Raw genomic sequence first — 23,636 nt, 5'->3', positions numbered from 1 at the left:
ATTCCAATCTTGGTTTGATTTCTCCACCCTATCTAAGGAAGGTGGTGATGAGGCTATCATTGCCCAGGAAAGAGAACAACATGTCATATCAATGCTTCATCAGGTTTGTATCCTAGCCTATGGTTTCTTTTTAATCAACAAAATATATATTTGTTTTTGTGTTTATGAAAGCGAAGGATTTTTAAGGGTTTGAGATATTTCAAACTATATCCACCAGGGTTTGTGATTCATACATGTTTTTTTTAATAAGAAAAATCAGATTTTCGTCTCACCTGCATAGCAGAGGGAGACTATAGGCTCCGCTTTTCAGACAGCTACGCTGAAATCTGAATCAAGGTTAAGTTTTTGAAATATAACTTGAAAAGTATATGGAACCAGTTCATAAAACGTGGATATAAGGGTAATCACGTATGACTGAACATCATGCCTGAGTTTCAGGTCACACGATGAAGGTCAAAGGTCATTTAGGGTCAGTGAACTTGGACCATGTTGGGGGAATCAATATTGAAATCTTCACCTAAGGTCAAGTTTTTGAAATGTCATAACTTTGAAAGTATATGGACCTAGTTCATAAAACATAGACATAAGGGTAATAATGTATCACTAAAGATCCTGCATGAGTTTCTGGTTCATGATCAAAATCAAAGGTCAATTAGGGTCAACAAACTTTGGCCAAGTTGGGCGTATTTGTTGAATTACCATCATAACTTTGAAAGTTATGATCTCCACTCTCATGAATATTGATTTCGATTTGGATCGGGAAATGCATACCATTAGTTATTCAACAAGAACAGATGAATATTCATCGATGAAAGTCTGTTTACATGAATATTCATCGCCTAATGGTGCCATGGCTATGTGGAATTGATCATCCGTAGAGCGCTTTCATTCTGTTGGCGGAATGCATGCTAAGCCCCGCCTACTGATGGCAACTGCATGGTCTTTTGTTTTCCGTGAAATGAAATCGTACGGGGTGGTTCACGCATAGTAATTCGAATCGAGCGGAATATAACTGGCACAACAAAGAAATAAATTATCAATCATTTGTATGTTTCAGTGGTGATTTAAATCAATGATTTTTTTTCCTCATAGTGATTTAAGTTGCGATCATAGTGATTTAAATTGCTATTTATATCAGCCAACCCCAAAGAAATAAACCTTGCCCACTTGGTTCATTCCCCACCTGTAGATATTGACTCCTTTCTTACTGCGCCGCTTGAAGGCTGATGTGGACCTGATGATACCACCCAAGAAAGAGCTCTTAGTCCATGCCCCTCTCACCAAACACCAAGAAGAGTTTTATAAATACACTCTGGACAAGACTATCATGGACAGGATACAGGAAAGAGATGTGAGTTTTCTGGAATTCTTATCCCTTATTGACCCCCCTGACAAATTTCATCACTTCGCCGTTGCGCAAAATTTTTTTGAACACGTCGCTCGCTGACTTTTTACTTTCAAGTCTTGCGCATCTTTTGAGACCAAATTTATGACTCCCTCATACACTCTTCCAATATTATGCAACATTTTGTAAGTGCAAAAATTGCTCCAAAATGTGATTCCGTGTACAAAGTGTTTTTCAACCAAAAATCATAAATGTATGATTAGTTTGACTTTTGTTGCTGTAAATGGATTTAATTTATGATATTTATGTTCGTAAAAGTGTCCCAGACAAAGTTCATCAGAAAAAAACGGGTTTGAAAAAACAAAGGTCTACATAAGACAGGCCTCGAAATAGGATTTTTGGGGGGCAAGGCCACATTTTTGAGGGGCACTTTTTCACTGAGGCCAGGCAGCAGAGGGCACCAAGGCCATACAGAGGGGCACCAAGGCCACTTTTTAAGGGGCATGTAATAAATTATTTGTAGGTGTTACAGTTTCGCGGCGTGGGGGGGGGCTTTCCATAGTCGATGTTATACATCAGATTCATTACCAAACCACATTATTTACTTAAGAAAAAATGAACTTTAATAGTCTGACAACACTCACTGTATAAGGTTTTAAAAGAAAGTTTCATTATTCTTCAGAATCACTTCAGGACAGGATAACACATCATTGCATTGCTTTGAGTCTTGAATTTGACATCCAACATGTAACATGTACATATTAACAAATCAAGTAAAAGTACCTCTGGTAGAAGTAAATTTCATCTAATTCTTTATCCAAATTACCTCATGGCATGCCAAGTAGGCCTGGGACGAATACCCTTTTTGCCATTCGATTGTTGGCCAGAGGAAACATTCGATTAATCGAGATTCCTGGAATATCAGAAATCACGCACTCAAAAATTGACCTACTTCCATGACCTAGCGGTAGCTGCGCTTATTGATATGGGCTGATATGATGGGAGTGGAACTTGGAATAAATGCATTGTATACAAGGAACATGTACTTGTACTGTGTTTGTCATTTATCCCGCCCTCTATACACACAATGAACGAATAGCAAAGGAGTTGTACTGTGTTTGTCATTTTATCCCGCCCTCTCTGCACACAATGAACGAATAGCAAAGGACTTTGAGAACTGTGCGTGACCGCTATGGTGCATGGATGTTAGGCCTGGGACGATTGTCATTTTTACCATTCAATAATTTCCTGAAAAAATAATCGAATGATTCGATTGTTCGTCGGGAATCAGGTCTTTTAGGTCACAATAGTTGACCTACTTTATGGTGACTCCCCACCCCATGAATAAATCTCCATCAAAGTCACATGTTTAGAATAAATGAAAGTAGGACCTTTTTCCCCTTCTCCATGATATTTATATCAAAAGAAACTACATGAAATGAGATTAAAACTTTCAGTTAAATGTTCCAATGAAAATCCTTCCTAAATCCATGCTGGTACTCTGGTATTATGCATGCATCCCTCCAAGTGCCACACCCCTGCATATGAATGAATCAGCCCAGATCAGAGTTCAAAGCCCAAAGATGTAAACAACTCATTCATGAACTATTCTTTGAGACTGACCCCAGGTGGAGCATTTCTTGAACAATTACATCCCTTGCCCACACCATGTCCCCGCCCCCACTTGTGGCACTGCCCACGATTCTACACATGTATTTCAGAAAAATATTTTGCAAAATATTTAATTTGAAATACCTTTTAAAATTACGATTTTTTATCATTTGAACCTACATGTATATAAACTGGGTCTATTTTTGGAGACTAGTCGAGAAAGTACCGGTGAAGACTGGCACATGTTGGAATGTAGTTTTCATTGTGTGAGGGGGATAGAAAAAAGGTTGCATTATTGTTTTGAAACATGAAAGGAATTCTCCGGCTCCCACCCTTATCTTTCTCTCTCCCTCACACACACACAGATGGGGGAGGGGTCAATTTATTTCTGAAGTCATGACCTCTCCTGATAAGGGAACCACGTGCCTTCTTCTTTGTTTCCCCAAAAGTTTCATTGGCTATCCGAAGGTCCAATCAGCTCAAGTGAGCTTGGTTGTGTGTTTTCTTATTGTTTTGTGCACGCAGACAATGAACTCATTTTGTGTATCAAGGGCTCGTCCATTCTTATGCTGCAGCTTACATAGCATATGTAAAGCGCACTAGCTGCCGGCCGGCCGCTAGCGGTGTATAGCTAGCTCATCGTTCGGCACGGCTTCAGACTAGACTGCATACATGCACTGGACGTTGCTGGTAAAGCTAAGATATTGGATACTTTTTGAGATCGGAGAAAAGTTTTCCTCGCTCAGAAAAAAAGGTGCAGACTTTCAAAAGGGGCACATTATATATCAGAAAAAGGGCACATTTATGAGAAAAAGGGCACCACGGCCATATAAAAAAGGGCACATTTTTAGTGGCCGTAACTTTTAGCAAAAAGAAGAAGGGCATGACGGCCAGTAATGGGGGCATCGACGGCCATGGCCGTCGATGGCCGTCGATTATTTCGAGGCCTGATAAGAATTTCAAAATACATAAGAAATTAATTATATTTTGGGGTAGATATTGGTTGGAAATGTAATAATTGATACTCCTACCAAATATTTTCCAATATTCATACTAAAACAGCGTATTTCATTTATATTCATGACCGATAGTGTTAAAAATAATGAAAGCTGGAAGTGCAGGCAGAATGATAATTTTTTCATCTTTATTTGAATATATCTCCTGTGTAATGTTCCTTCAATTTTTTTTTTAAGGCCCTGGAGTCATTTGCCAGTGGCATCCCTGCTAATGGTAGTTTGGCATTATTAGAAATAAATTTGGTAGTATGTTTTCTGCAGCCTCCATTGTCATCATTTATTTGTTGTTTTAAGACTGAAATGCATATATTGTTTTTGATTATTTGATTGGTAGGAGCCCACTCCTACTCCTATTGAGCTGACACCTTCTGGGCGCCCAAAGAGAAGAGCCAAGAATGTCAACTATGCTATCATGATGGAATCTGGAAAGAAAGAGAAAGAGAAGAAAAGCAAGCAGAGGATCAACTTTGAAAAGGAAGAAAATGAAATTATCCAGTGGGTGGAGATGATTGAGAAACAACTAGAAAAGTAAGTTTATATGGCAAGATTGAATGAGGACTGCAATAGTTGATGTCCAGTATTAGGCCTGGGAGTACAAATCAATTGATCCAATGGCTTGCCGCTAATTGGTAATCAATAAGCAAAATATATACTGCTCATACCGTCGGCGGTCATCCGAACTCTCATATCAGTCAATTTTGTCCAAAAAAATTTTGATTTTTAGATTTTTGCATAAAATGAAAGTACAAATCTTACGCTATTCATTGCTAAATTTTTAGGCAGCATTTTTTTTTTTTTTTGAGATATGAGAGGATTGTTGTTGCATTTGATTCAGCAGGCGCTTCTCCTGTTTCGAGGCCGAGGCCCTCGATACCATGAGTATTGGATTTACATGTCTTCTGACGAGGATTTTCTTCTTGTCGATCCTCTCGTTCACCCAAATGGATGTCCTTAACCCGTTTCACCCGAAGAATGAGATAACTCGTTCCAGCTTTAACTCGTGCACCGGGTGTGTAATTTTAATGATATTTTAAACACAGTTTTACTATGAAATTCGTCATGATGTTTACATCAATCAAAATTTCAAATATTTTACTCATCAACCAAGGTGGTCCCTTTTTCAAAAGATGCGATTTGCCCTTTGAAAATGTCGTAGAAAGATATTTCTCATGTAATACTCTTGAAACCAGCCCCTAGTAACCAGCCTTCCATGTAAAAATAATCAGCCACTCAAAGCGCAGCTTGTGATACGACAGTTCGGATGACCGCCGACGGTATGAGCAGTATATATTTTGCTTATTGATTACCAATTAGCGGTAAGCCATTTGATCAATTGATTTTTACTCCCAGGCCTAATACTGGACATCAACCATTCCATTTGAGGGCCACTTTTGCACTCAGCCATCATTTTCTGGTCTTTCCTATGGGAAGACATTTCATCTGAAGAGGAGAGTTTCCTTAAGCTCTGAAGGTGGTGGCCTCTGCATTTTCCTCTCCCTGTTCCCTTGCGTTCTTTGCTCTAGACATGCCTCCCCACAGTTTAATCCGAGTTGGTCTAGCATAGATTAAAAGGATGTATCCCAGTTATTGATAGTACATCATGAAAATACTTACTGTTATTTTCTTATTCACAAAATAACTGGGTACATCCATTTAAACCCTCCCACAGGCCCCTCGCCTTGCATTGCAGTATGTCTCCTCAGTTTGCACTGGTATAAGAAAGTGATTTTGCCGTGATTGAGCAAGTGGGCGTCCAGCTCTGGTGTTCGAGCTAGGAATTTGTGTGTTATTGTCTTGGGTATAGCCGTTCAAGTGGATGAATATAGATTAAAGGGATGTGTCCCGTTATTTCATAATTAAGAAAATGATGGTATTATAATTGTGCTGAAAATAATTTGCATGTTTCAAAGTATTACATATTCTTATTTTTCATTACAGGGAAGAGAAAGTTACAAAGGCTAAGAAAGCTGAATCTTCAGTTGTAAACATCAAACTCCAGAATGTAATGATGCAGCTGAGAAAGTGTTGTAATCATCCGTATCTCCTAGAGTACCCTCTAATAGAAGCTACAGGGGAGTATCGGGTAGATGAAGAGCTGGTTACTTCCTGTGGCAAGATGATGGTGGTGGATAGGCTCCTTCCTGCTCTCAAGGAGAGGGGTCATAAGGTCAGTTCATTTTAGAAAACAATAAAATGCATAAGAAATTAAGGGTGATGTTAAATTTTTTAAAGTACATTTAATCAGATTCCTGTGACGAGTCTGTGTACCAAAAATTAGCATTTTAGGGGCATTATTTAGTTAATTACAGCAAACTTGATTTTATGCATAAACTAGCATAATTAGCAATGAGATTTTTGCAGAATTTGATCTTATAGTCTTGGAGATCATGCCATGGGTAACATGCGTGCCAATTTTCGCCACGATCACAAAATAAACGGCTGAGACGATAGGGGGGATGGCTGAATCAGCCCCCTCCCCTCAGGTCTTCTTAGGCTTCAAAATTGCCTAGTTTACATCCATCGATATCAAAATATGGACATCATGATTTGAAACAAAATTTTGACAGACTATTAAAAACTGTCCATTTTTGTCTCACCCACCAGAGGTGAAGGCGAGACTTAGGGATCCAAATGTCGACCGTCGTCCGTCCGTCACAAACCTAATGACACATAACTCCACAACCTTAAGTCGCTTTTAAACCAAACTTTGATGGTAGATTAACTTGGGGGACCTGCATGTTATGCTGCTCTCAGAGGTCACATTCGTAAGGTCAAAGACATTTTCAGATCAACCGTAAAGTTTACATGCAAGACTCTCTTATGACACCTAACTCCGCAACTGTAAGTCTCTTTTCAACCAAACTTGGATGGTAGATGGACTTGGGGGACCTGCATGTTATGCTGCAGTCGGAGGTCACTGGATAAGGTCAAAGGTCATTTTCAGGTCAACGTTTAAGTTTACATGCAAGACTCCCTATGACATATAACTCCGCAACCGTAAGTCACTTTTCAACCAAATTTGGATGGTAGATGGACTTGGGAGACCTGCATGTTATGCTGCAGTCGGAGGTCACATGGTAAGGTCAAAGGTCATTTTCAGATCAACGTTAAAGTTTACATGCAAGACTATTATGACACCTAACTCTGCAACCGAAAGTCGCTTTTCAACGAAACTTGGATGGTAGATGGACTTGGGAGACCTGCATGTTATGCTGCAGTCGGAGGTCACTTGATAAGGTCAAAGGTCATTTTCAGGTCAACGTTTAAGTTTACATGCAAGACTCCCTTATGACATATAACTCCGCAACCGTAAGTCACTTTTCAACCAAACTTGGGTGGTAGATGGACTTGGGAGACCTGCATGTGATGCTCCAGTCAGAGGTCACATGGTAAGGTCAAAGGTCATTTTTAGGTCAACATTAAAGGTTATTTGCAAGGCTCTTATGACAAGTGTTATCATCCCTGTCATTTCATAATGAAGTTTTAAGACAATTCTGTTGCGTGCCCTCGCAAATCACGATATTTTTGGTCATTTTTACAAGTGGGCGAGACACAAAATCGCTCTTGCCTTGTTTTTATATATGCACTGTATATAAGTCTCCCACAAATATTTTTCGGGAAAGAATCTTAATTTTGGGCCATTCTAAGCCACATTGCTATATTCCCCTTTTTATACGCCCATCGTAGATGGGACGTACATGTATTAGCAAACCTCAAGGAGTCATCATTAGGGTCCAGTAACACAAAAGTTTATGATTCATCATACACATGATTTTAAAGATTGATTTTGTATAAAAAGAAAGTTGTTTTTAACACTGCTGCTTTATTGAATCGCGTAATGCAGGCATGACTGCCAGATGCGACTGTTTAATTAACATTTTATTGTGAATGAGAAAGTTTCAGGGTTCATCTGAATCTTCATTACTTTTGCGTAAAACAAGAGCTACTTGATACCAGCCACATAATGGGATTAAAATTATGTTATCTGAATTGCGCAGTAAAATTGTGTCATATATGATTTGCCAGTTTTTTAGAATCTTAAAGTAATACACAAATATTTTAGTGAAGTTATACTACAGAATAGATTCTCTTTTCTCCTCCAAGGTTTTGATATTCTCTCAGATGACAACGATGATGGATATCCTAGAAGACTATTGTCATTTGAGAAGTTATCAATACTGTAGACTGGATGGCAGTACATCTATAGAGGACAGGCAGGCAAGAGTGAGTATCATTCCAGTTTTATCTCATGTAGTACATTGTAATAGATAAAAAGAGGTGATTGCTAGAATACTAATATATTATGACGTGGGTTGTTATTTTAACCTCTGCAGTAGTAAGTTGTTTGCTGGAGGCATTCTTTTTTTGGTTAGTCAGCCTATGGTTGAGTCTTTCTAATTTCCTTAAAGGGGAGGAAAAAAATTCACACTAACAGGCATGAAAATTTCTGTGTTTTCATGAATTTCTGTTGTCGCTGTCATGACAGCTCTAATTTCCCCCAATGCATGCTTAGGGGCAACCATTCTTTTTTGAGTAGCCCCAACATTTGTCACAAACAATATTTTAAATCATTTAGAAATCAATATTCTAACTATGGCAGAATAATGATAGTTGGATTTAGGGCATAATTTGCTTGTTTCCTCTAAAAAGCAGCCCTTTAAAAGAAAGAAATCACCCCCATGTTGTGCAATCGCCCGAATGTGAAGATAAGGATAGCCCCTTAAAAAGAAATATTATTTCCTACCTTGACATATAGATATTGCACTGTAATGATAATAATGATAGTCAGTTCTTGTGTAGCGCATAACACATGAAAAACGTCTATGTGCGCTTCCAAAGGACTTGGATATTATTACTCAAGCAGCTTTTACGCGCTCGGCATTTCGAGAAAAAAATTTCTGCCAGGTACCCATTCAACTCCCCTGGGTTGAGTGCAGCACAATGTGGATTAATTTCTTGCCGAAGGAAACTACGCCATGGCTGGGATTTGAACCTACGACCATCTGTTTCAAAGTCCGGAGACTGATCCACTGGGCAACAACACTGTGTGGCTATGCTGGTGGATGTATACAGAGAGATCTCCCAGCACCAGCCCTATCATCATTGTGCTGGCGCTGGTTCCCCGAAGCTGGCTAGGCATTTCTGTACGCTTGTATTTGTTCGCAGTCTCAATGAGAATTGTTTCTACCTGGCCTGTAGATTTTTTTCAAGGGGAATTTTCGCGACCATTGTGGATTATCATTGTGTTATTTCCTGAATGTAATGCAATTGTGTCATGGATATGTACATGCAATGTCATAGAATTTTGCTCTTGTTTGCAACGTTACTGAGCTTCACCTTTGCGATTTTGCATCATTTTCACGATGCTAAAGGACAGGCAACTGTATAGACACAGAACTTATTGTATTTGATAGTCTGCATTGTGACTTGTAATTTGTTTAGCAAGAAGTTTATCAGTGGTCCTTTTTGTTGTCTTACTAAAAAGTTTGACAGAGACCGGGGTGGTATTCTGAGATCCATTTTATCTGAGATAAAAAATAAAATATTTTATCTCTGTTAAAATTAGTGAGATAAAATCTTCCTGAATTGGTATTCTGAGAACAATTTCATCTTCATTTTTTTTTATATTTTCCAAATTTTTATTGATTTTTAAGATATTTTGGAACATTACAAAAACAACAATCATACAGGAATTACATAATTGTATTTCATTAAAAGAACAATGATCAAATGAAAATCACTAACAATTACCGAAACAACAAACAAAGAAAATGACACGCCGATTGTTGTCTCACCTGCATAGCACAGTGAGACTATAGGCGGCGGCGACACCTAATCTTAAGTTTTTGAAATGACAGCATAACTTAGAAAGTATATGGATCTAGTTCATGAAACTTGTTCATAAGGTTAATCAAGTATTACTGAACATCTTGCCTGAGTTTCAGGTCACATGACCAAGGTCAATTGTCATTTAGGGTCAATGAACTTAGATCAAGTTGGGGGTATTAGTTTATTTACGATCATAATTTGAAAGTTTATGGATCTGATTCATGAAACTTATACATAAGAGTAATCAAGTATTTCTGGACATCCTGTGCGAATTCAGGTCACATGACCAAGGTCAAAGGCCATTTAAGGTCAATGAATTTTGGCCAAGTTGGGCTTATTTGTTGAATTACCATCATAACTTTGAAAGTTTATGGGTCTGATACATGAAACTTGATTAGTCATCAAGTATCGCTGAACATCCTGTTTGAGTTTCAGGTCACATTACTAAGGTCAAAGGTCATTTAAGGTCAATGGACTTTTGCCTTGTTGGGGGTATTTGTTGAATAACCATCAAAAATGTATGGATCTAGTTCATAACACTTGGACATAAGAGTGATCAAGTTTCACTCAACATCTCATGCGAGTTACAGGTCACATGACCATTTGAAGTTTAAGGCCATTTTGGAGGCAATTATTAGATTGCTGTCTTAACTTTTAAAGTTTATAGATATAGTTATGTGGATATATGGGTGATCAAGTATCACTGACAAACTGTCTTACGTTGCATGATCAAGGTCAAATGTCATTTATTGTCAATAAACGTAGTATTGTCTCATTATATGCAAGGTGTTTTTTTGTGAATAATCATTTAACCCTAAATCTCCCGGGGTATTTTGATTCTTGTCATTCCCGGGGGGGGGGCATTATGGCCCCCCCTTAAGATCTCGGCCGCCGATCGCGCGAGCGACGCAAAAATTTGCACGCTGGTAGTGTGCGATGTAATCTACAAGGCTGTATGGTAAGATTTTCCAAAATAATGAGATTTTATTTTTTATGAATTAATTATGCTAATTTATGCATAAATCATGCTAATTTATGCATAAATCATACTTTTTGCTCTAATTCACTAAATAAAGCTCCTAGAATGCTAATTTCTGGTAAAAATTTTCTTTGTAGTATTCTTATCAATCATAATTCAAAAAAACTTTGGTTTGGAAATAATTTCTTATGTATTTTATTGTTTTATGAATTTCTTATGTATTTCTTGTTTTTTTACTTTTTGTTTTTTATTGTTTTTTCAATGGAAATTGTTCCAGACATAATTCTGATCATAAACAAGGCAAAATTAATTAAGTTTAATCAGTAAAAGTAGAAATAATGATACATTTATGAATTTTGGCTAAATACACAATTTGCATTGGATTTGTACATGAAATCACGTTTATGAGCAATTTTGGGTCTGACATGCACTTACATAATGTTGCGTAATATCGTAACCGCGTACCCGGGCGTCACAAATTTGGTCTCAAAATTTGCGCGAGACTTGAATGTAAAAAGTCAGTGAGCTGCGAGGTGAAAAAATTTCGCGCAGCAGATATATCGCGAAAATTGTTGAGGGTAATAGTACTTAGTTTTCAAATTCAGCACTGCTGCTATATTGAATCGTGTGATGCAGGTGAGACTGCCAGAGGCGCTCCACTTGTTTAATCAATATTTTATTAGAAACATGATTTTATAGCTCTCTCATATCACTCAACCAATGGAAATCCATTCTGCCAGGAGGTTTTGCAAAGGACCGAGATTCTACAGAAATTAAAAAAAATATTTTTGTACATCACATTTTTTCAAGCATCATTTCAAAGACAATATGATGCAAGAAAAGTCTGAAATACAGTACAGGAATAACGGTAAGGTGTTATTCTCAAATATATAATTTTTCTTCATTTTCATGTCAATATTTGGAGTTAATTCACCTAGAAATGAAGATGAAATCAACTTCGCAGAGATTTCTTCAAAGTAACATGGGCGCAAGCTCATCCGCATTGTAATGATTAGATACGCAATGCGTATAATGTCTACGCAGACACTGCTCTGTTGCATATTAATCTGTAGATACGCAAGATAAAATTTATATGCGAGGTAAAATTTAAAAAATTTATCTGAGAGATAAAATGCCATCTCAGGCTACCAATTTCATTTTAGGAGATAAAATAAAAAAATTTAAAAGATAAAATGACCTCAGAATACCGCCCCTGGTAATCACTTTTCATGTTACCATCCGTCGGTCCGATTAGTCTGTTGGTTTGTTAAAAAATGTTAAAGATTTTGTGCAACTTCCACTATTCTCTTTATTTTTGCATCAATTATGTTCACACTTAGTACATATGATCATTGGGTAATACCACATGTGATGTTTTGAGAATGATGGGGTCAAAGTACAACTAGGGGTTTAAAGGTCATGTATTTTGTTTAACTTGCTCTCGTTTTTGTCTAACACTTGGCTGAATCAAATATTTGAGATAAATTAATATGAGATGTAAAACTAAAAGATCAACCAGCTAGCTAGCTATATTTAGCTTGTAAACAATAGCTGCACGTGCAAGCCACAGAAATGAAAGGAATTAATTTCCGTGGTGCATGCAAGCTAGCTGGTTGATTCTTACTCGTTTGTTCCGCTTCCTTGCAGTCTCAAAAAATATTTTGAGTGTTTTTGAACTCATTTCTCATGCCTAAACTAAATCACTATACAGGGTTCTGAGTGTACACCTCATAATGATGACCTACCTATCTGCCAATAGATGATTGCTAGTGTTTGTATTAGTTTTCATCGTTAAAAAGTCAAGTTGATGAAATTCACTCTTTTTATTCATTCTGCAATATTTTTATTTTAAAAAGATATATTTAACAAGCATTATCTGATTTGCCAATTTCTTTTCACAATAAAGATGAAAGAATTCAACACAGACCCAGATGTATTCTTGTTCTTGTTGAGTACTCGGGCAGGTGGTCTTGGAATCAACCTTACAGCAGCTGATACTGTTATCATCTATGACAGTGATTGGGTAAGCATAGTATCTTTGAGATTAAAATGAAATGTAAAATGAGTGTTTTTTTGTATTATGCATTTCCAAGCACAGAGTGTTGGTAGTATAGGGTTGCAAAGGACCAGAAATTTTAGAAAATTTTTCGGAAAGTTCTGCGAATTTTCAGCCGCCTGGAATTTTGTAAATTTTTTTTTGTTATAACACAAACTGAAAAATTGTATTTTATATACAGAATTGCCATCGACATCCCTGTATATTATACTTTCCTCACCAATATAGCTGTTGGGTGTAATAAAGCCAAAATTCATCAAAATGTACTGGAGATTTGGGTTATCTGGTACATTTTTGACAAAAATGGCTGTTAAATCCAAATAGATTTTATTTAAGAAACTATCAATACTGGTATATCTGCTTTATTCATACATGTATATCCAAGGGCTAAAAATGTACTTCATAATATTCTATAACTCTATGATGGTTACTGACAAAAATGTACCTTGAACAAGACCATCTCAAGTGTTCCAACTTGCCCCATATACAGGGTAAGTTGGAACACTGCATGGTCAATTAAGAATACTAAAATTACAACTGTAATATTCCATGGTTTTAGCTTATTTGCTAAAGGTGTGTATTCTGATTTAAACTTTTTTCTAATTTGAACTTTGTTTTCTATTACACATGATACAGTATTGCTCAGAATAAAGTAGACACCACTCCGGAGGGTCACGCAACTACCGCGAGACACGCAGTCATAAAAAATTACAGCCAGCCGATCAAACCAATATTTAACGCTTGAAATTCACACAGGTTGCTGGCTCAAGAGAGTGGTTTTGTGTGAATTACATAGAGATACATGTATATTACTTGTTTGCTAGCGTGCGTACTCGCAATAGGCGCGGGTACTTAACGTCTGTGATTGCGCGGAGCGTGGTCGGCCATTGCTCAATAGGTCAAGATTTGCAAAATTACTCGGATGTTTCCATAGCTCTTACGTTGAAACGCTGTGAAAAAGGGATGCCATCTTCGACCTTTATCTTGAAGAATAGAATCCGTCCTCATTACATTTGAAAATATGAATGACAAATTGCATCTCATTATTAAACTATTAGTGTGATTACATGGGGATTATGCTATTAATTTGCCATTTTTACCTGAATTCTCGGCATAAAATTCTCCAAAATTTTATATTTACCTGTTAATTTTATACCCGTTAATAGGCCTATAAATGTTATTTATGTTTCTTTAAAATAGTTTTTGTACTTGAATGTCATTGAACTAAATCGATTTTAAAGCATTGTTAGTACAGTGGCAGTTACAAAGTTTGACCAGCGCGAGCATTTTGACATCGCTTCCCATTGCGTATTGACCTTCTATGTAAACGGAATTGTCATTTTAAACTTACATGTTGTCATCAGCAGATATCATTGTTTAAGACATTTTGGGAAGAATTCTGCATTAGTCCCTTTTTTTGTGTTAGTGATCATAGAAAATACAAGCGAACTTTTGCTCTGTCATCTGTTTGTGCAACACTTACCCATCCATCGCATTCCGTCGAAGTGCGTGCATCGAAAGCCGGAGCCAAAAAAATTGACTCGATTTTCCCTCCTGAAAAATTTGATGCATTGATCGAATGAAAGCCGCCAAACACCGGTTTTCAAAATAATTGATATGGCTCAGGCTTAATAGTTAATAATTGATATGACTCAGGCTTAATAGTTAACTTTGAATATGATTTTCAATGAAACGGGTTTGTACTATCATATATGTTTTAATGACCTACAAAATGACAGCAGTTTTTTTTTCTATATTTATGCAGAATCCACAGAGTGACCTTCAGGCTCAAGATAGATGTCATCGTATTGGTCAGACCAAACCAGTAATCATCTATAGACTGGTCACTGCTAATACTATTGATCAGAAGGTTGTAGAGAGAGCTGCTGCTAAACGCAAGTTGGAGAAGATGGTCATTCATCAAGGTACTTGATCAAATAAATTTGTTGATGAAAGTACATGCTTTTGCTTTCATCTTTTTTTGGCGATTGCGAGATGGATTATGATTTGGATGATACGGTCATTCATCTGGCCTGTTTTGATAATAGACGGGTCAATATACAACCAAAAATACAAACTGCAACAAATGTTTTTTCAACGGTTTTTGGTATTATTAGGAATAACATACTAAAAATCTACCGAAATCTGCATCCGGAAAAGTGTTTTAAAATGATTTGTTGATACTGGCTAGAGCGGATGTAAACACTTCAGGGTACCTGGAAAATCCAAGATGGCACCCAAAATTGCTGCCGTAGGCTAAATATCCACAAATCCACAAAATACACTGGGAAAAGTTACAAGGACAGCCAGTGGTCCAGTATGTTAAAAAGTCCAAGATGGCTTTCAAAAATGGAATATAAAATTGATGTTGCAATTTAAAAAAAAAAATGTCCCACGAGCAGTGCTGGTCAGTTCCCCCATGCTCCCTGTCAGCTTCAGCCGACAGGCACTGGGAGGTTCAAGCAGACACCCGCCATCTCTACCTCGCAACCGATGGCTGGGGGTCGCATTCTTACAGGCTGTGTCAATACACTGCGGAGCAAGACGGGTCCCTACCCTCACGTTCTCCATCAGTTTAGACCACCGCTACGGACAGCCGGGCTCATTAAGCAGTCTCATGCCAGCCTTTTCTATGAAATTGCCGGCTTGTTCACCTGCACGGGTTATCCCCCGCTATGTGCAGGTGATGCCTACATGCTTGTTTCATGCATGTTAGCAGGCTCGTGATATTCGCTGGATAAATGTTGCATCCTTTATCTTACATTTCCATGCCCTTGAGCAGAGCAGGCTTGTACATTCCATGCTCTCTATCAGCTTTATCAATGGTATCGGGCACGCACTGCGTGGTTTGAAAGATCCTAATCAAATTTATCCATATTCCTGACCTGATCACCTTCATGGGTATCCCCCGTTAGTATGCATGTGCTTCTGACTTTCTTGGATTTGGTCCAGTCATTATGTTGAACTCCTGAGTCTCATGAGAATTTTAGGCTGCCTTCGGGAGGGCAACCTATTACGACAGCAGACCCTCTGCTCAGACTGTCAGCCTTTGGCGTAAACCTCACTTTCTATGGAGAACTTACGGTGCCCCTATTAAGTCATACTCTTCCCATCTAATGTTATAATCGGGGCTAGTATAGACATACGTCCTTTAATGTAGAGAGGGCGGCTCTCTGATATGAGAACTATAGCTGCTCTGGTCAGGCTCACGATGCAGGCTTACGAGTACAAATATCGGAGCTGAATGTCATGGCGATCGATAACTCATCTTTACTTAGTAATTGCTATGCTATCACTGCTCGGTGCACTATGGTTGTGATTAACTTCCTTTACTCCAGCCGCTCAGAACTTACGGAGGGAATCGGCTACGTCTCTGCTACTACCCGTCCCGTGGACATTCACAGCGTTTAACCCAGGTTTTCTCAGTTGGATAACACCACTTCAGAGGAGAGTAGTGCCCTTTCGGTCTGCTGGAAACAGTTCGGCTTGCCACAGCTCTCTACCAGAAGCCGCAGATGGTCTGTTCTCATGCGTATGAGACAGAGTTAATGATAATGGTGGCTACTTTTATAGTGCACAGGTCCACCTTTTGATGCTCATGGCACTTTAAAAAACGCTTTTCTATTATTATTACCTCGGCTAAGCTAGGTAACCGATAAAGCGCACACAGCTTTTTGAGGAATTACTTCCTGCCGGTACAGTTTTACATCACCTGGGTCGAGTGCAGCACACAGTGGATGAATTCCTTGCTGAAGTAATTACGCCATGGCTGGGAGTTGAACCCATGACCCTCTGTTTCAAATAATACCAACATGCTTATATAGCGCATATCACTGCCAAATGTGTCCCTATGCGCTTGATTGGATATTATTACCTTGGCTTTAGCCTCGCAGCCTTTTACAGCGCGATGGCATTTCAAGGAATAAATTCCTGCCAGTTACCCATTACCTCACCTGGGTCGAGTGCAGCACAATGTGGATAAATTTCCTACCGAAGGAAATTACGCCATGGCTTGGATTCGACCCTCTGTTTCGTAGTCCACAGACTAATCTACAAGGCCAAAATGCTCCACAGATCAGTTTCTGGGTGCCTCCCCCGACACGTAGGGCATCTGAGATGTTTCACATTCCTTTTGTTTGCATTGATACGACTTGGATTAATCTTATCTATAAGCCGGTGAGTCTCGACTCTGGGCTTATATTAAACTTGTCTTAGCCTTTTCGGATTGGTCTAGTGATCTTCTATTGAGCCGCGTAAGGCTTCAGTCTCCTTGTCGGATTTTCTGACAAAGTCGAATGGTTATTGTTGATCGGCGGCTATCTTTATGACCCTTACGATTGTCTGGTTACAACATGAAATTGATTTTCAGCTAGAATCAGACTTTGCATTGGATTTGAACATGAACGCACATTTTAAAGCAATTTTTTTTCTGATATGCACTTACAAAATGTTGCTTAACTTAGTATTATTGGTGTTGTAAATTTTATTTTAAAAGTTACGCAAGACAAGGAAAAAGTCTGGGAAGTCGTTAGGGTGTAAGGTTTAAATGTCACAGATTTATCTCAAAATATTTTTTTGGGGGGCGGGGTAGCTAGGTAAGCCCTTTCCCTCACTATGTAAATCTAAATGTTTGTTTAAATTAATTTGTTGTCATCTTCAACAACTGTAGGGGAAGGCGGGGTAAGTTGTGACAGTTTTTGCTTTTTGCATGTTAGAATTGATATGATTAATAATAATCTTGTCGAAATAAGTACCTTGCCTTGAAATTTAATTCTGAAATATTTTCCACCTATACATAACTTTCTATCCCCACACTGTAAGTCATCGTGACCTTTGAAAAAAATGATTTCAAATGGCTCAACTTGCCCCATATATGGGGTAAGTTTGAGCCACCTTCTGGGGTAAGTTGAGCCACAAAAACTATGTACAAAATGTATGAGGGGAGAACCAGCATGTCAATTTTTTGTTTAAAGTCTTTTCACTTGCTAATTCTCTATGAATACTAACATCCTTTAAAAGGAAAAGTGCAGTCATGTAAATTTGCTCCTTTCAGCCAGCATTTCAATCGATTTTTATGGTTTGTTTGTTTTTTAAGATACATTACCATAGGAATTACATGTACCATGGCTTAACTTGCCCCATGCTGTTTGGCTCAACTTACACCAGTCCGAACTTAGTGCGATAATTTTGTATCCACACATTTATTATGCATCCATCATATAAAAGACTATGACAAGAATGAAGATCCATACCTGTACTAATAATGTTGTTATCATGTCTTTATTATATTCAAAGACGTGTGTGTTTATAAAGCACTTATCTATTTCACACTCTTTTTTACTTTTTTGGCTGAAATTCACATTTTTCCCTCTAAAAAACTACTTTTTGTTTCAAAGTTGAAAACAATGTGGTGGGGTTAGGGGTTATGCTATGGGTTATCAATACATGACACCACCACAATGTCTGACTCATTCATTATTGGCCTGGGGCTGGTGGCTCAACTTGCCCCTATGCTCAACTTACCCCGCCTTCCTCTATAGTTGTATTTTCTATTTTGTGTTACATGCATGTTATCTTTGTATTAAGCCTGAGTCATATCGATTATTTTGAAAACCGGTGTTCGACAGCTCTAATTCGATCGAACATCGATGCATCGAATATTGAAGGCGGGGAAAATTTAGTCTTGTTTTTGCGTCGATGCGATGCGCTTTGCATATGCACTACGCACTGACGGTATGCGCTGGCGTTGGACAGGTGAGCGTTGCACAAGCAGATGACAGAGCAAAGTTCGTTTGTATTTTCCATGATCACAAAACACACAAAAAAGGCCGGGGACCAAAGCAGAATTCTTCCCAAAATATTTTCAACAATGATATTTGCAGATGACAACATATAAGTTTAAAATGAAACAATAATAAAGACATGAATCACGCAGAGTCGATCCGAATGATTTTCGGTCAAGTAGCATTCGCAGTCCATTCACCAGCCCCGTCCGCAGCTCCGTACACTCACTCTCCCGAAACGACAGGCGTGCTTGACGTCAGCGCCAGCAAACAATTGCAATAAACGGAGAGCGCTGAAACTTGCCTGAGATTGTGTAGTTGGATCCAAAATGAGCTCCAAATAAATTTATGGGAATAAATACGTAATTTTCTCTGGATGGTCATTTGAATTGCTATTCAATGCTGATATAACGATTGTGAGGAAAGATTGTGGAATATGAGTTATGACGATGTTCGAGAATTAATCCTGATAATGACAATCCAGTTTTTTAGACGCAATTGAGCATGCGATCAAAATAAATACGAATGTTTCGAATCGAGCCATAAATTCATCTAAATTATTACGATTTAACAAGATTTTATGGTCATACTAAGAATATTGACGATGTCAGCAAAGTATGTTATGTTCATATGGAAGAAATAATACTGGGATTATTTCTATTGTTCCATCTCTGGACGTCTCCTCCAAGCTCCGAGAAAATAAGCACAATGCGCATGCGTGTTTGATGACGTATGACATATTTTCCCATTCATGAAATCAGAGCCCAAAGTTGGGCACAAACTAGCTTCAAATTGATGGGAAAAAATATCAAACGCAATTTTCTCTGTTTTGTCATGTAAAATGATATTATATGGTGATATTACGAACTTGAACAGAGTTTTTGCATGTAGACAATGTTCGAAAATCAATCCTGACGTGATGATTATTTTTTTTTAGACAAGTGCACTAGCTCGACTCAAGAAGTCAAGTCGATCGTCATGAGATGTCCGCCATTGAAAATTGAAACGAAATACAAACGTTTCACATCAAGCTCTAAATTCATATTAATGATTATCATATGCAAGTTATTGTTAAATATTACGATTAAATAATGTTCTATGGTCATGATTTTAATATTGTTCATGAAAGCAAGATTTATTTTACGTTGATCGCGTCAATTTCCGGCCATTTTCTGGTTTGATTAAAGAACAGTACTGCGCATGCACGATCGATGGCCATGACTTCCATTCATGAATTCATCGTGCATAAATTATCTCGGCACGAGCAGACGAGTAAGACTCGAACTATGATCGAAATAAACTTCAAATTAATGGTGAATAGCATCATAATTACTCATTCGGTTTCATTTTGGGGGCAATAGAAATCAAGTAAGTAGTAGTAAAGTTGGACATTACTGATATTTTGATGATTGATTGTGTAAACCAAACGAATCGGCCGGCCGACGTATTTTTTTTTTTTTTCGATGCACCGATTTTGCAAAATCTGCACCGGTGTTCGATGACATCGATCGAACACCGATTTTAAAATCGATTCGACTCAGGCTTACTTTGTATAGTCACAATGATTGGAAAGGAAGACTTTCGGTTTATAGTTATTTAGTTAATCTTTTTCCTTTCCCAGCATCCATGTGACTCTCCTTATCCTATTGTTTGTATATGTTGTTTATATGTTTGATTATGCCAAATAAATAATAATAATAATGCATTTTAAGTGTATTATAATTGATATTTAATTTTACATGTAGTTTACAATGAATTCATGCTGCTCAGGACAATCATCACCACCATTGTTATTGTTCTGAGGAATTGACCAAATAATCAAAATATTGCATATGTGTGGAAATTTTACTTGGTAATCAGTTCATTATTTGTGAAATTACTTCCAAGCATTTAATTTTTTTTCTTCCAGGTAAATTCAAAGGAGGCAAGAGCAACCTGGCAAAGGACCACAAAGCACTGATTAATCCGAAGGAACTCTTGGATCTCCTGCGTTCCTCTGATCACAGTGGTGAGGTGAAGAATGACAAAGGTATCAGTGACAGCGATCTCCAGCTCCTTCTGGACAGGTCTGACCTCATTGCACAGCAGAACAGGAGGAATGGCAAGCAAGTTGAAGAGTCAAAGGTCAAAGAATTTCCAGAATGGCTCAAGGTTATTCAAGGTACAGAAGAAATGGAGATGGAAGCCTGAAAAGCCTTTGAATGTTCTGCTGTCAAGTTCTTAGGTGTTCCTGCAATTTCTGCTGGTTCGCTCTTTACTAAGTGCAGTTTCATTCTTTCATTTTCTGGTGGAATGTTTACCACTAGTTCAATTCTTGGCCTTTATAAGCTCCAAACATTGGACAGAACATTGTAATGTCTGTAAAACGAGACAAGATTGTTAAACCAGTGTCAGGCAGACAGCCTATAAAAACAGTACTATATTATCAGGTCATTCTTTCATCATTTGCCTTGTTCTAATTTTCATGCTCATACCATCATATGTGAGTCACCTTGAAATATGTGATAAAAATGTTTCTTGAATGGAAACAAGGAGACAACTTCTGAGTGGTTTATATGTCCATGTGCCAAATGTGTCATGTATAAGTAGTGCAGATATGAATTTGTGAAACTAACACATCGCCTTCTGAGTGGAGTTATTGACAATCATTTAAAGGGAAATGAAACCTTTGGAATAAGTAGGCTTGTGTCGAAACAGAAAAATCAAAGAATAAGAACAAAGAAAGTTTGAGAAAAATCGGACAAACAGTGAGAAAGTTATGAGCATTTGAATATTGCAATCACTAATGCTATGGAGATCCTTCCTTTGGCAATACAGCAGGGAAGTGTGACGTCACCTGTGAACAATTTTCCCTTTAATGGACTATAAAAATCCCCTCAAAATGTATCTTTCTGCCTTTTCTTGTGGTGATGCAAACTCTTTATCCATGATGTATTCTTTTAAAATCTGTATTACATGCCCTCCTTTAGAAAGAACACATGATCTACTGATAGATGTGATATAAGAGGCAATTTGAGTGAAATATATACTGAAGTAAAGGGGAGAGTTGTTCACAGGTGACATCACACATCTCTGTCGCATTGCCAATTTGAGGGTCTCCATAGCATTAGTGATCGCAATATTCAAATGCTCATAACTTTCTCATTATTTGTGCGATTTTTCTCAAACTTTTGTTGATCTGTTTCTTTGATTTTTCTGTTATCACACAATCTATCTTGGTCCAAAGGTTTCATTCTCCTTTAATTCATATTTTTCCCCATTCTTAAAAAGGCAGTATTTTTATGAAATTGGATCGACAACTTTTATATAGTCTACCCTTTATCCCCATCAGATTAATCTTAGATCTCTTTGCAGATTTTGCGCTGGACGTTATATTCTCTTGTTTTTCTTTAGCAATATGTGACATTGTGTGATTGGCAAGAAAGTTTAGCAAGTTAAAAAAGGGATGATCAGACAGTAATCAATTAAATGGATTGATGATGATTTGTATAGTGCCACTTATCTTTTTAAAAAAAGAGATATATTTGAAGTAGCCAGCTCCCCAATTAAATATGTCAGACATTATTTAAACTGTTCAATTGTTATTCAGTGGTGCTGAATGATAAAGAGGTAAGTCATTTGGTGCTATTTTAGGCATATGGGACCCCTGTATTTATGTGATCTTCCAGGAATGTTTGTCTCCTTTCTATACTTAATTTGAAAAGATGGATGGTCAAATTGGCTTGAGTAGTTCATGAAGTGAAGTCAAAATTGACAAAACTGTGGTTCATATGTAAAAAAAGGATTATATTTACTGGATGAAACCATCAATATCGCTCTTATATGTGAAGGGGAGGTATCTACAGGTGTATTCACTTGATATTGCTAAATTAAGATTATTGTATTTATGTACCAGGATTTTCTTTAAGTGTAATTCCTTGTTTAGATCTGTCTCTCTGGTGTCACACTAGTCAATTGTCTGGAACGAACACCGATGAAATTTCTCATCATAACACAAGGTACACATATGAGGGACGTTCTGATTAGAACAAACGTCTGCGGTAATCGCGAGATGCGACGTGATCATACCTACTCCAGTAAGGGGAAAACGTGCTCTCAATCAATTCTGAAACAGAGTTCAGATTTTTAGCTGATTGCAGATTTTTTTTGTTTTGATATTCACCGTATTTTTGGCTTTCCTTTGTACAAAAAGTATGGGAGCTTTTTCTAATTTCAGACTTTTTCAACACTCTTCAGCTTTTTTAGATCTTTTTATTTGTGAACACTCACTCCCCTGCATGTATTTTCTGGTTCTATTTTTGTCTTGCCTGCATAGCAGAGTGAGACTATAGGCGCCGCCTTTCCGACGGCGGCGTCTACATCAAATCTTACCGAAGGTTAAGTTTTTGAAATGACAGCATAACTTAGAAAGTATATGGATCTAGTTCTTGAAACTTGGACATAAGGTTAATCAAGTATTACTGAACATCCTGCCTGCGTTTCAGGCCACCTGACCAAGGTCAAAGGTCAGTTAGGGTCAATAAACCTTGTTCATGTTGGGGGTATATGTGGGTTTTGACTCTAAGATTCTCAACAGAAGACAAAATAAAGCTATGAATTCAACATTATTTCAACCATGCTGAATGTCATTATAGTTGACCATCTGTGAAGTCATTTAGTGTGTGTTACTGACTTCTTCAGCAATGGTCTGATGTTGTGATCCCAAGGAGGTTGAATATGGTCAAACGTGATGAAAAATAAAGAATATCAGACCTATAGCATGCCAGGATGTAGAATTCATTCTCTTGAGATAAATTATTAGAACTACTTCATCAACGATAAGTGTCAATTGGCTATTTAAAATGGGTCAAGGTGGTCTGTTGGTAATCTTGAAGTATTACTGCATTCAAGAGCCAATATTGTTTTTTTTTGTGTGTGTATGTCTCCAGAGAAACCATGCATGACTTAATTCTTAATAAAGTCACTGCTATTCTTTTGATATAAAGTTGATGAAACACATTTTTCCTTTTATACCTTG

At 37.7% G+C, this 23,636-nt stretch overlaps 1 protein-coding gene across 5 annotated transcripts in view; it reads left to right on the top strand.

The window, feature by feature from the left end:
• LOC121429506 (lymphoid-specific helicase-like) overlaps positions 1 to 21,345 on the top strand; it is a 51,378-nt gene extending 30,033 nt beyond the window's left edge. For all 5 annotated transcript variants that reach the window (XM_041626560.1, XM_041626564.1, XM_041626563.1 and 2 more), the window contains 8 exons: positions 1 to 103; positions 1,190 to 1,351; positions 4,307 to 4,500; positions 5,911 to 6,139; positions 8,077 to 8,196; positions 12,687 to 12,803; positions 14,602 to 14,761; positions 20,529 to 21,345. In XM_041626560.1, coding sequence (XP_041482494.1) covers positions 1 to 103; positions 1,190 to 1,351; positions 4,307 to 4,500; positions 5,911 to 6,139; positions 8,077 to 8,196; positions 12,687 to 12,803; positions 14,602 to 14,761; positions 20,529 to 20,809 — 1,366 coding nt within the window. In that variant the 3' untranslated portion in view covers positions 20,810 to 21,345. The remainder of the gene's footprint in view (positions 104 to 1,189; positions 1,352 to 4,306; positions 4,501 to 5,910; positions 6,140 to 8,076; positions 8,197 to 12,686; positions 12,804 to 14,601; positions 14,762 to 20,528) is intronic.
• Positions 21,346 to 23,636: the final 2,291 nt, after the last annotated feature.

This window comes from Lytechinus variegatus, chromosome 16, assembly GCF_018143015.1.
Source record: "Lytechinus variegatus isolate NC3 chromosome 16, Lvar_3.0, whole genome shotgun sequence".
NCBI classification, from domain to species: Eukaryota; Metazoa; Echinodermata; class Echinoidea; order Temnopleuroida; family Toxopneustidae; genus Lytechinus; species Lytechinus variegatus.
The sequence above is the reverse complement of the archived record's forward strand: the minus strand, read 5'-3'. Positions and strand labels throughout refer to the sequence as shown.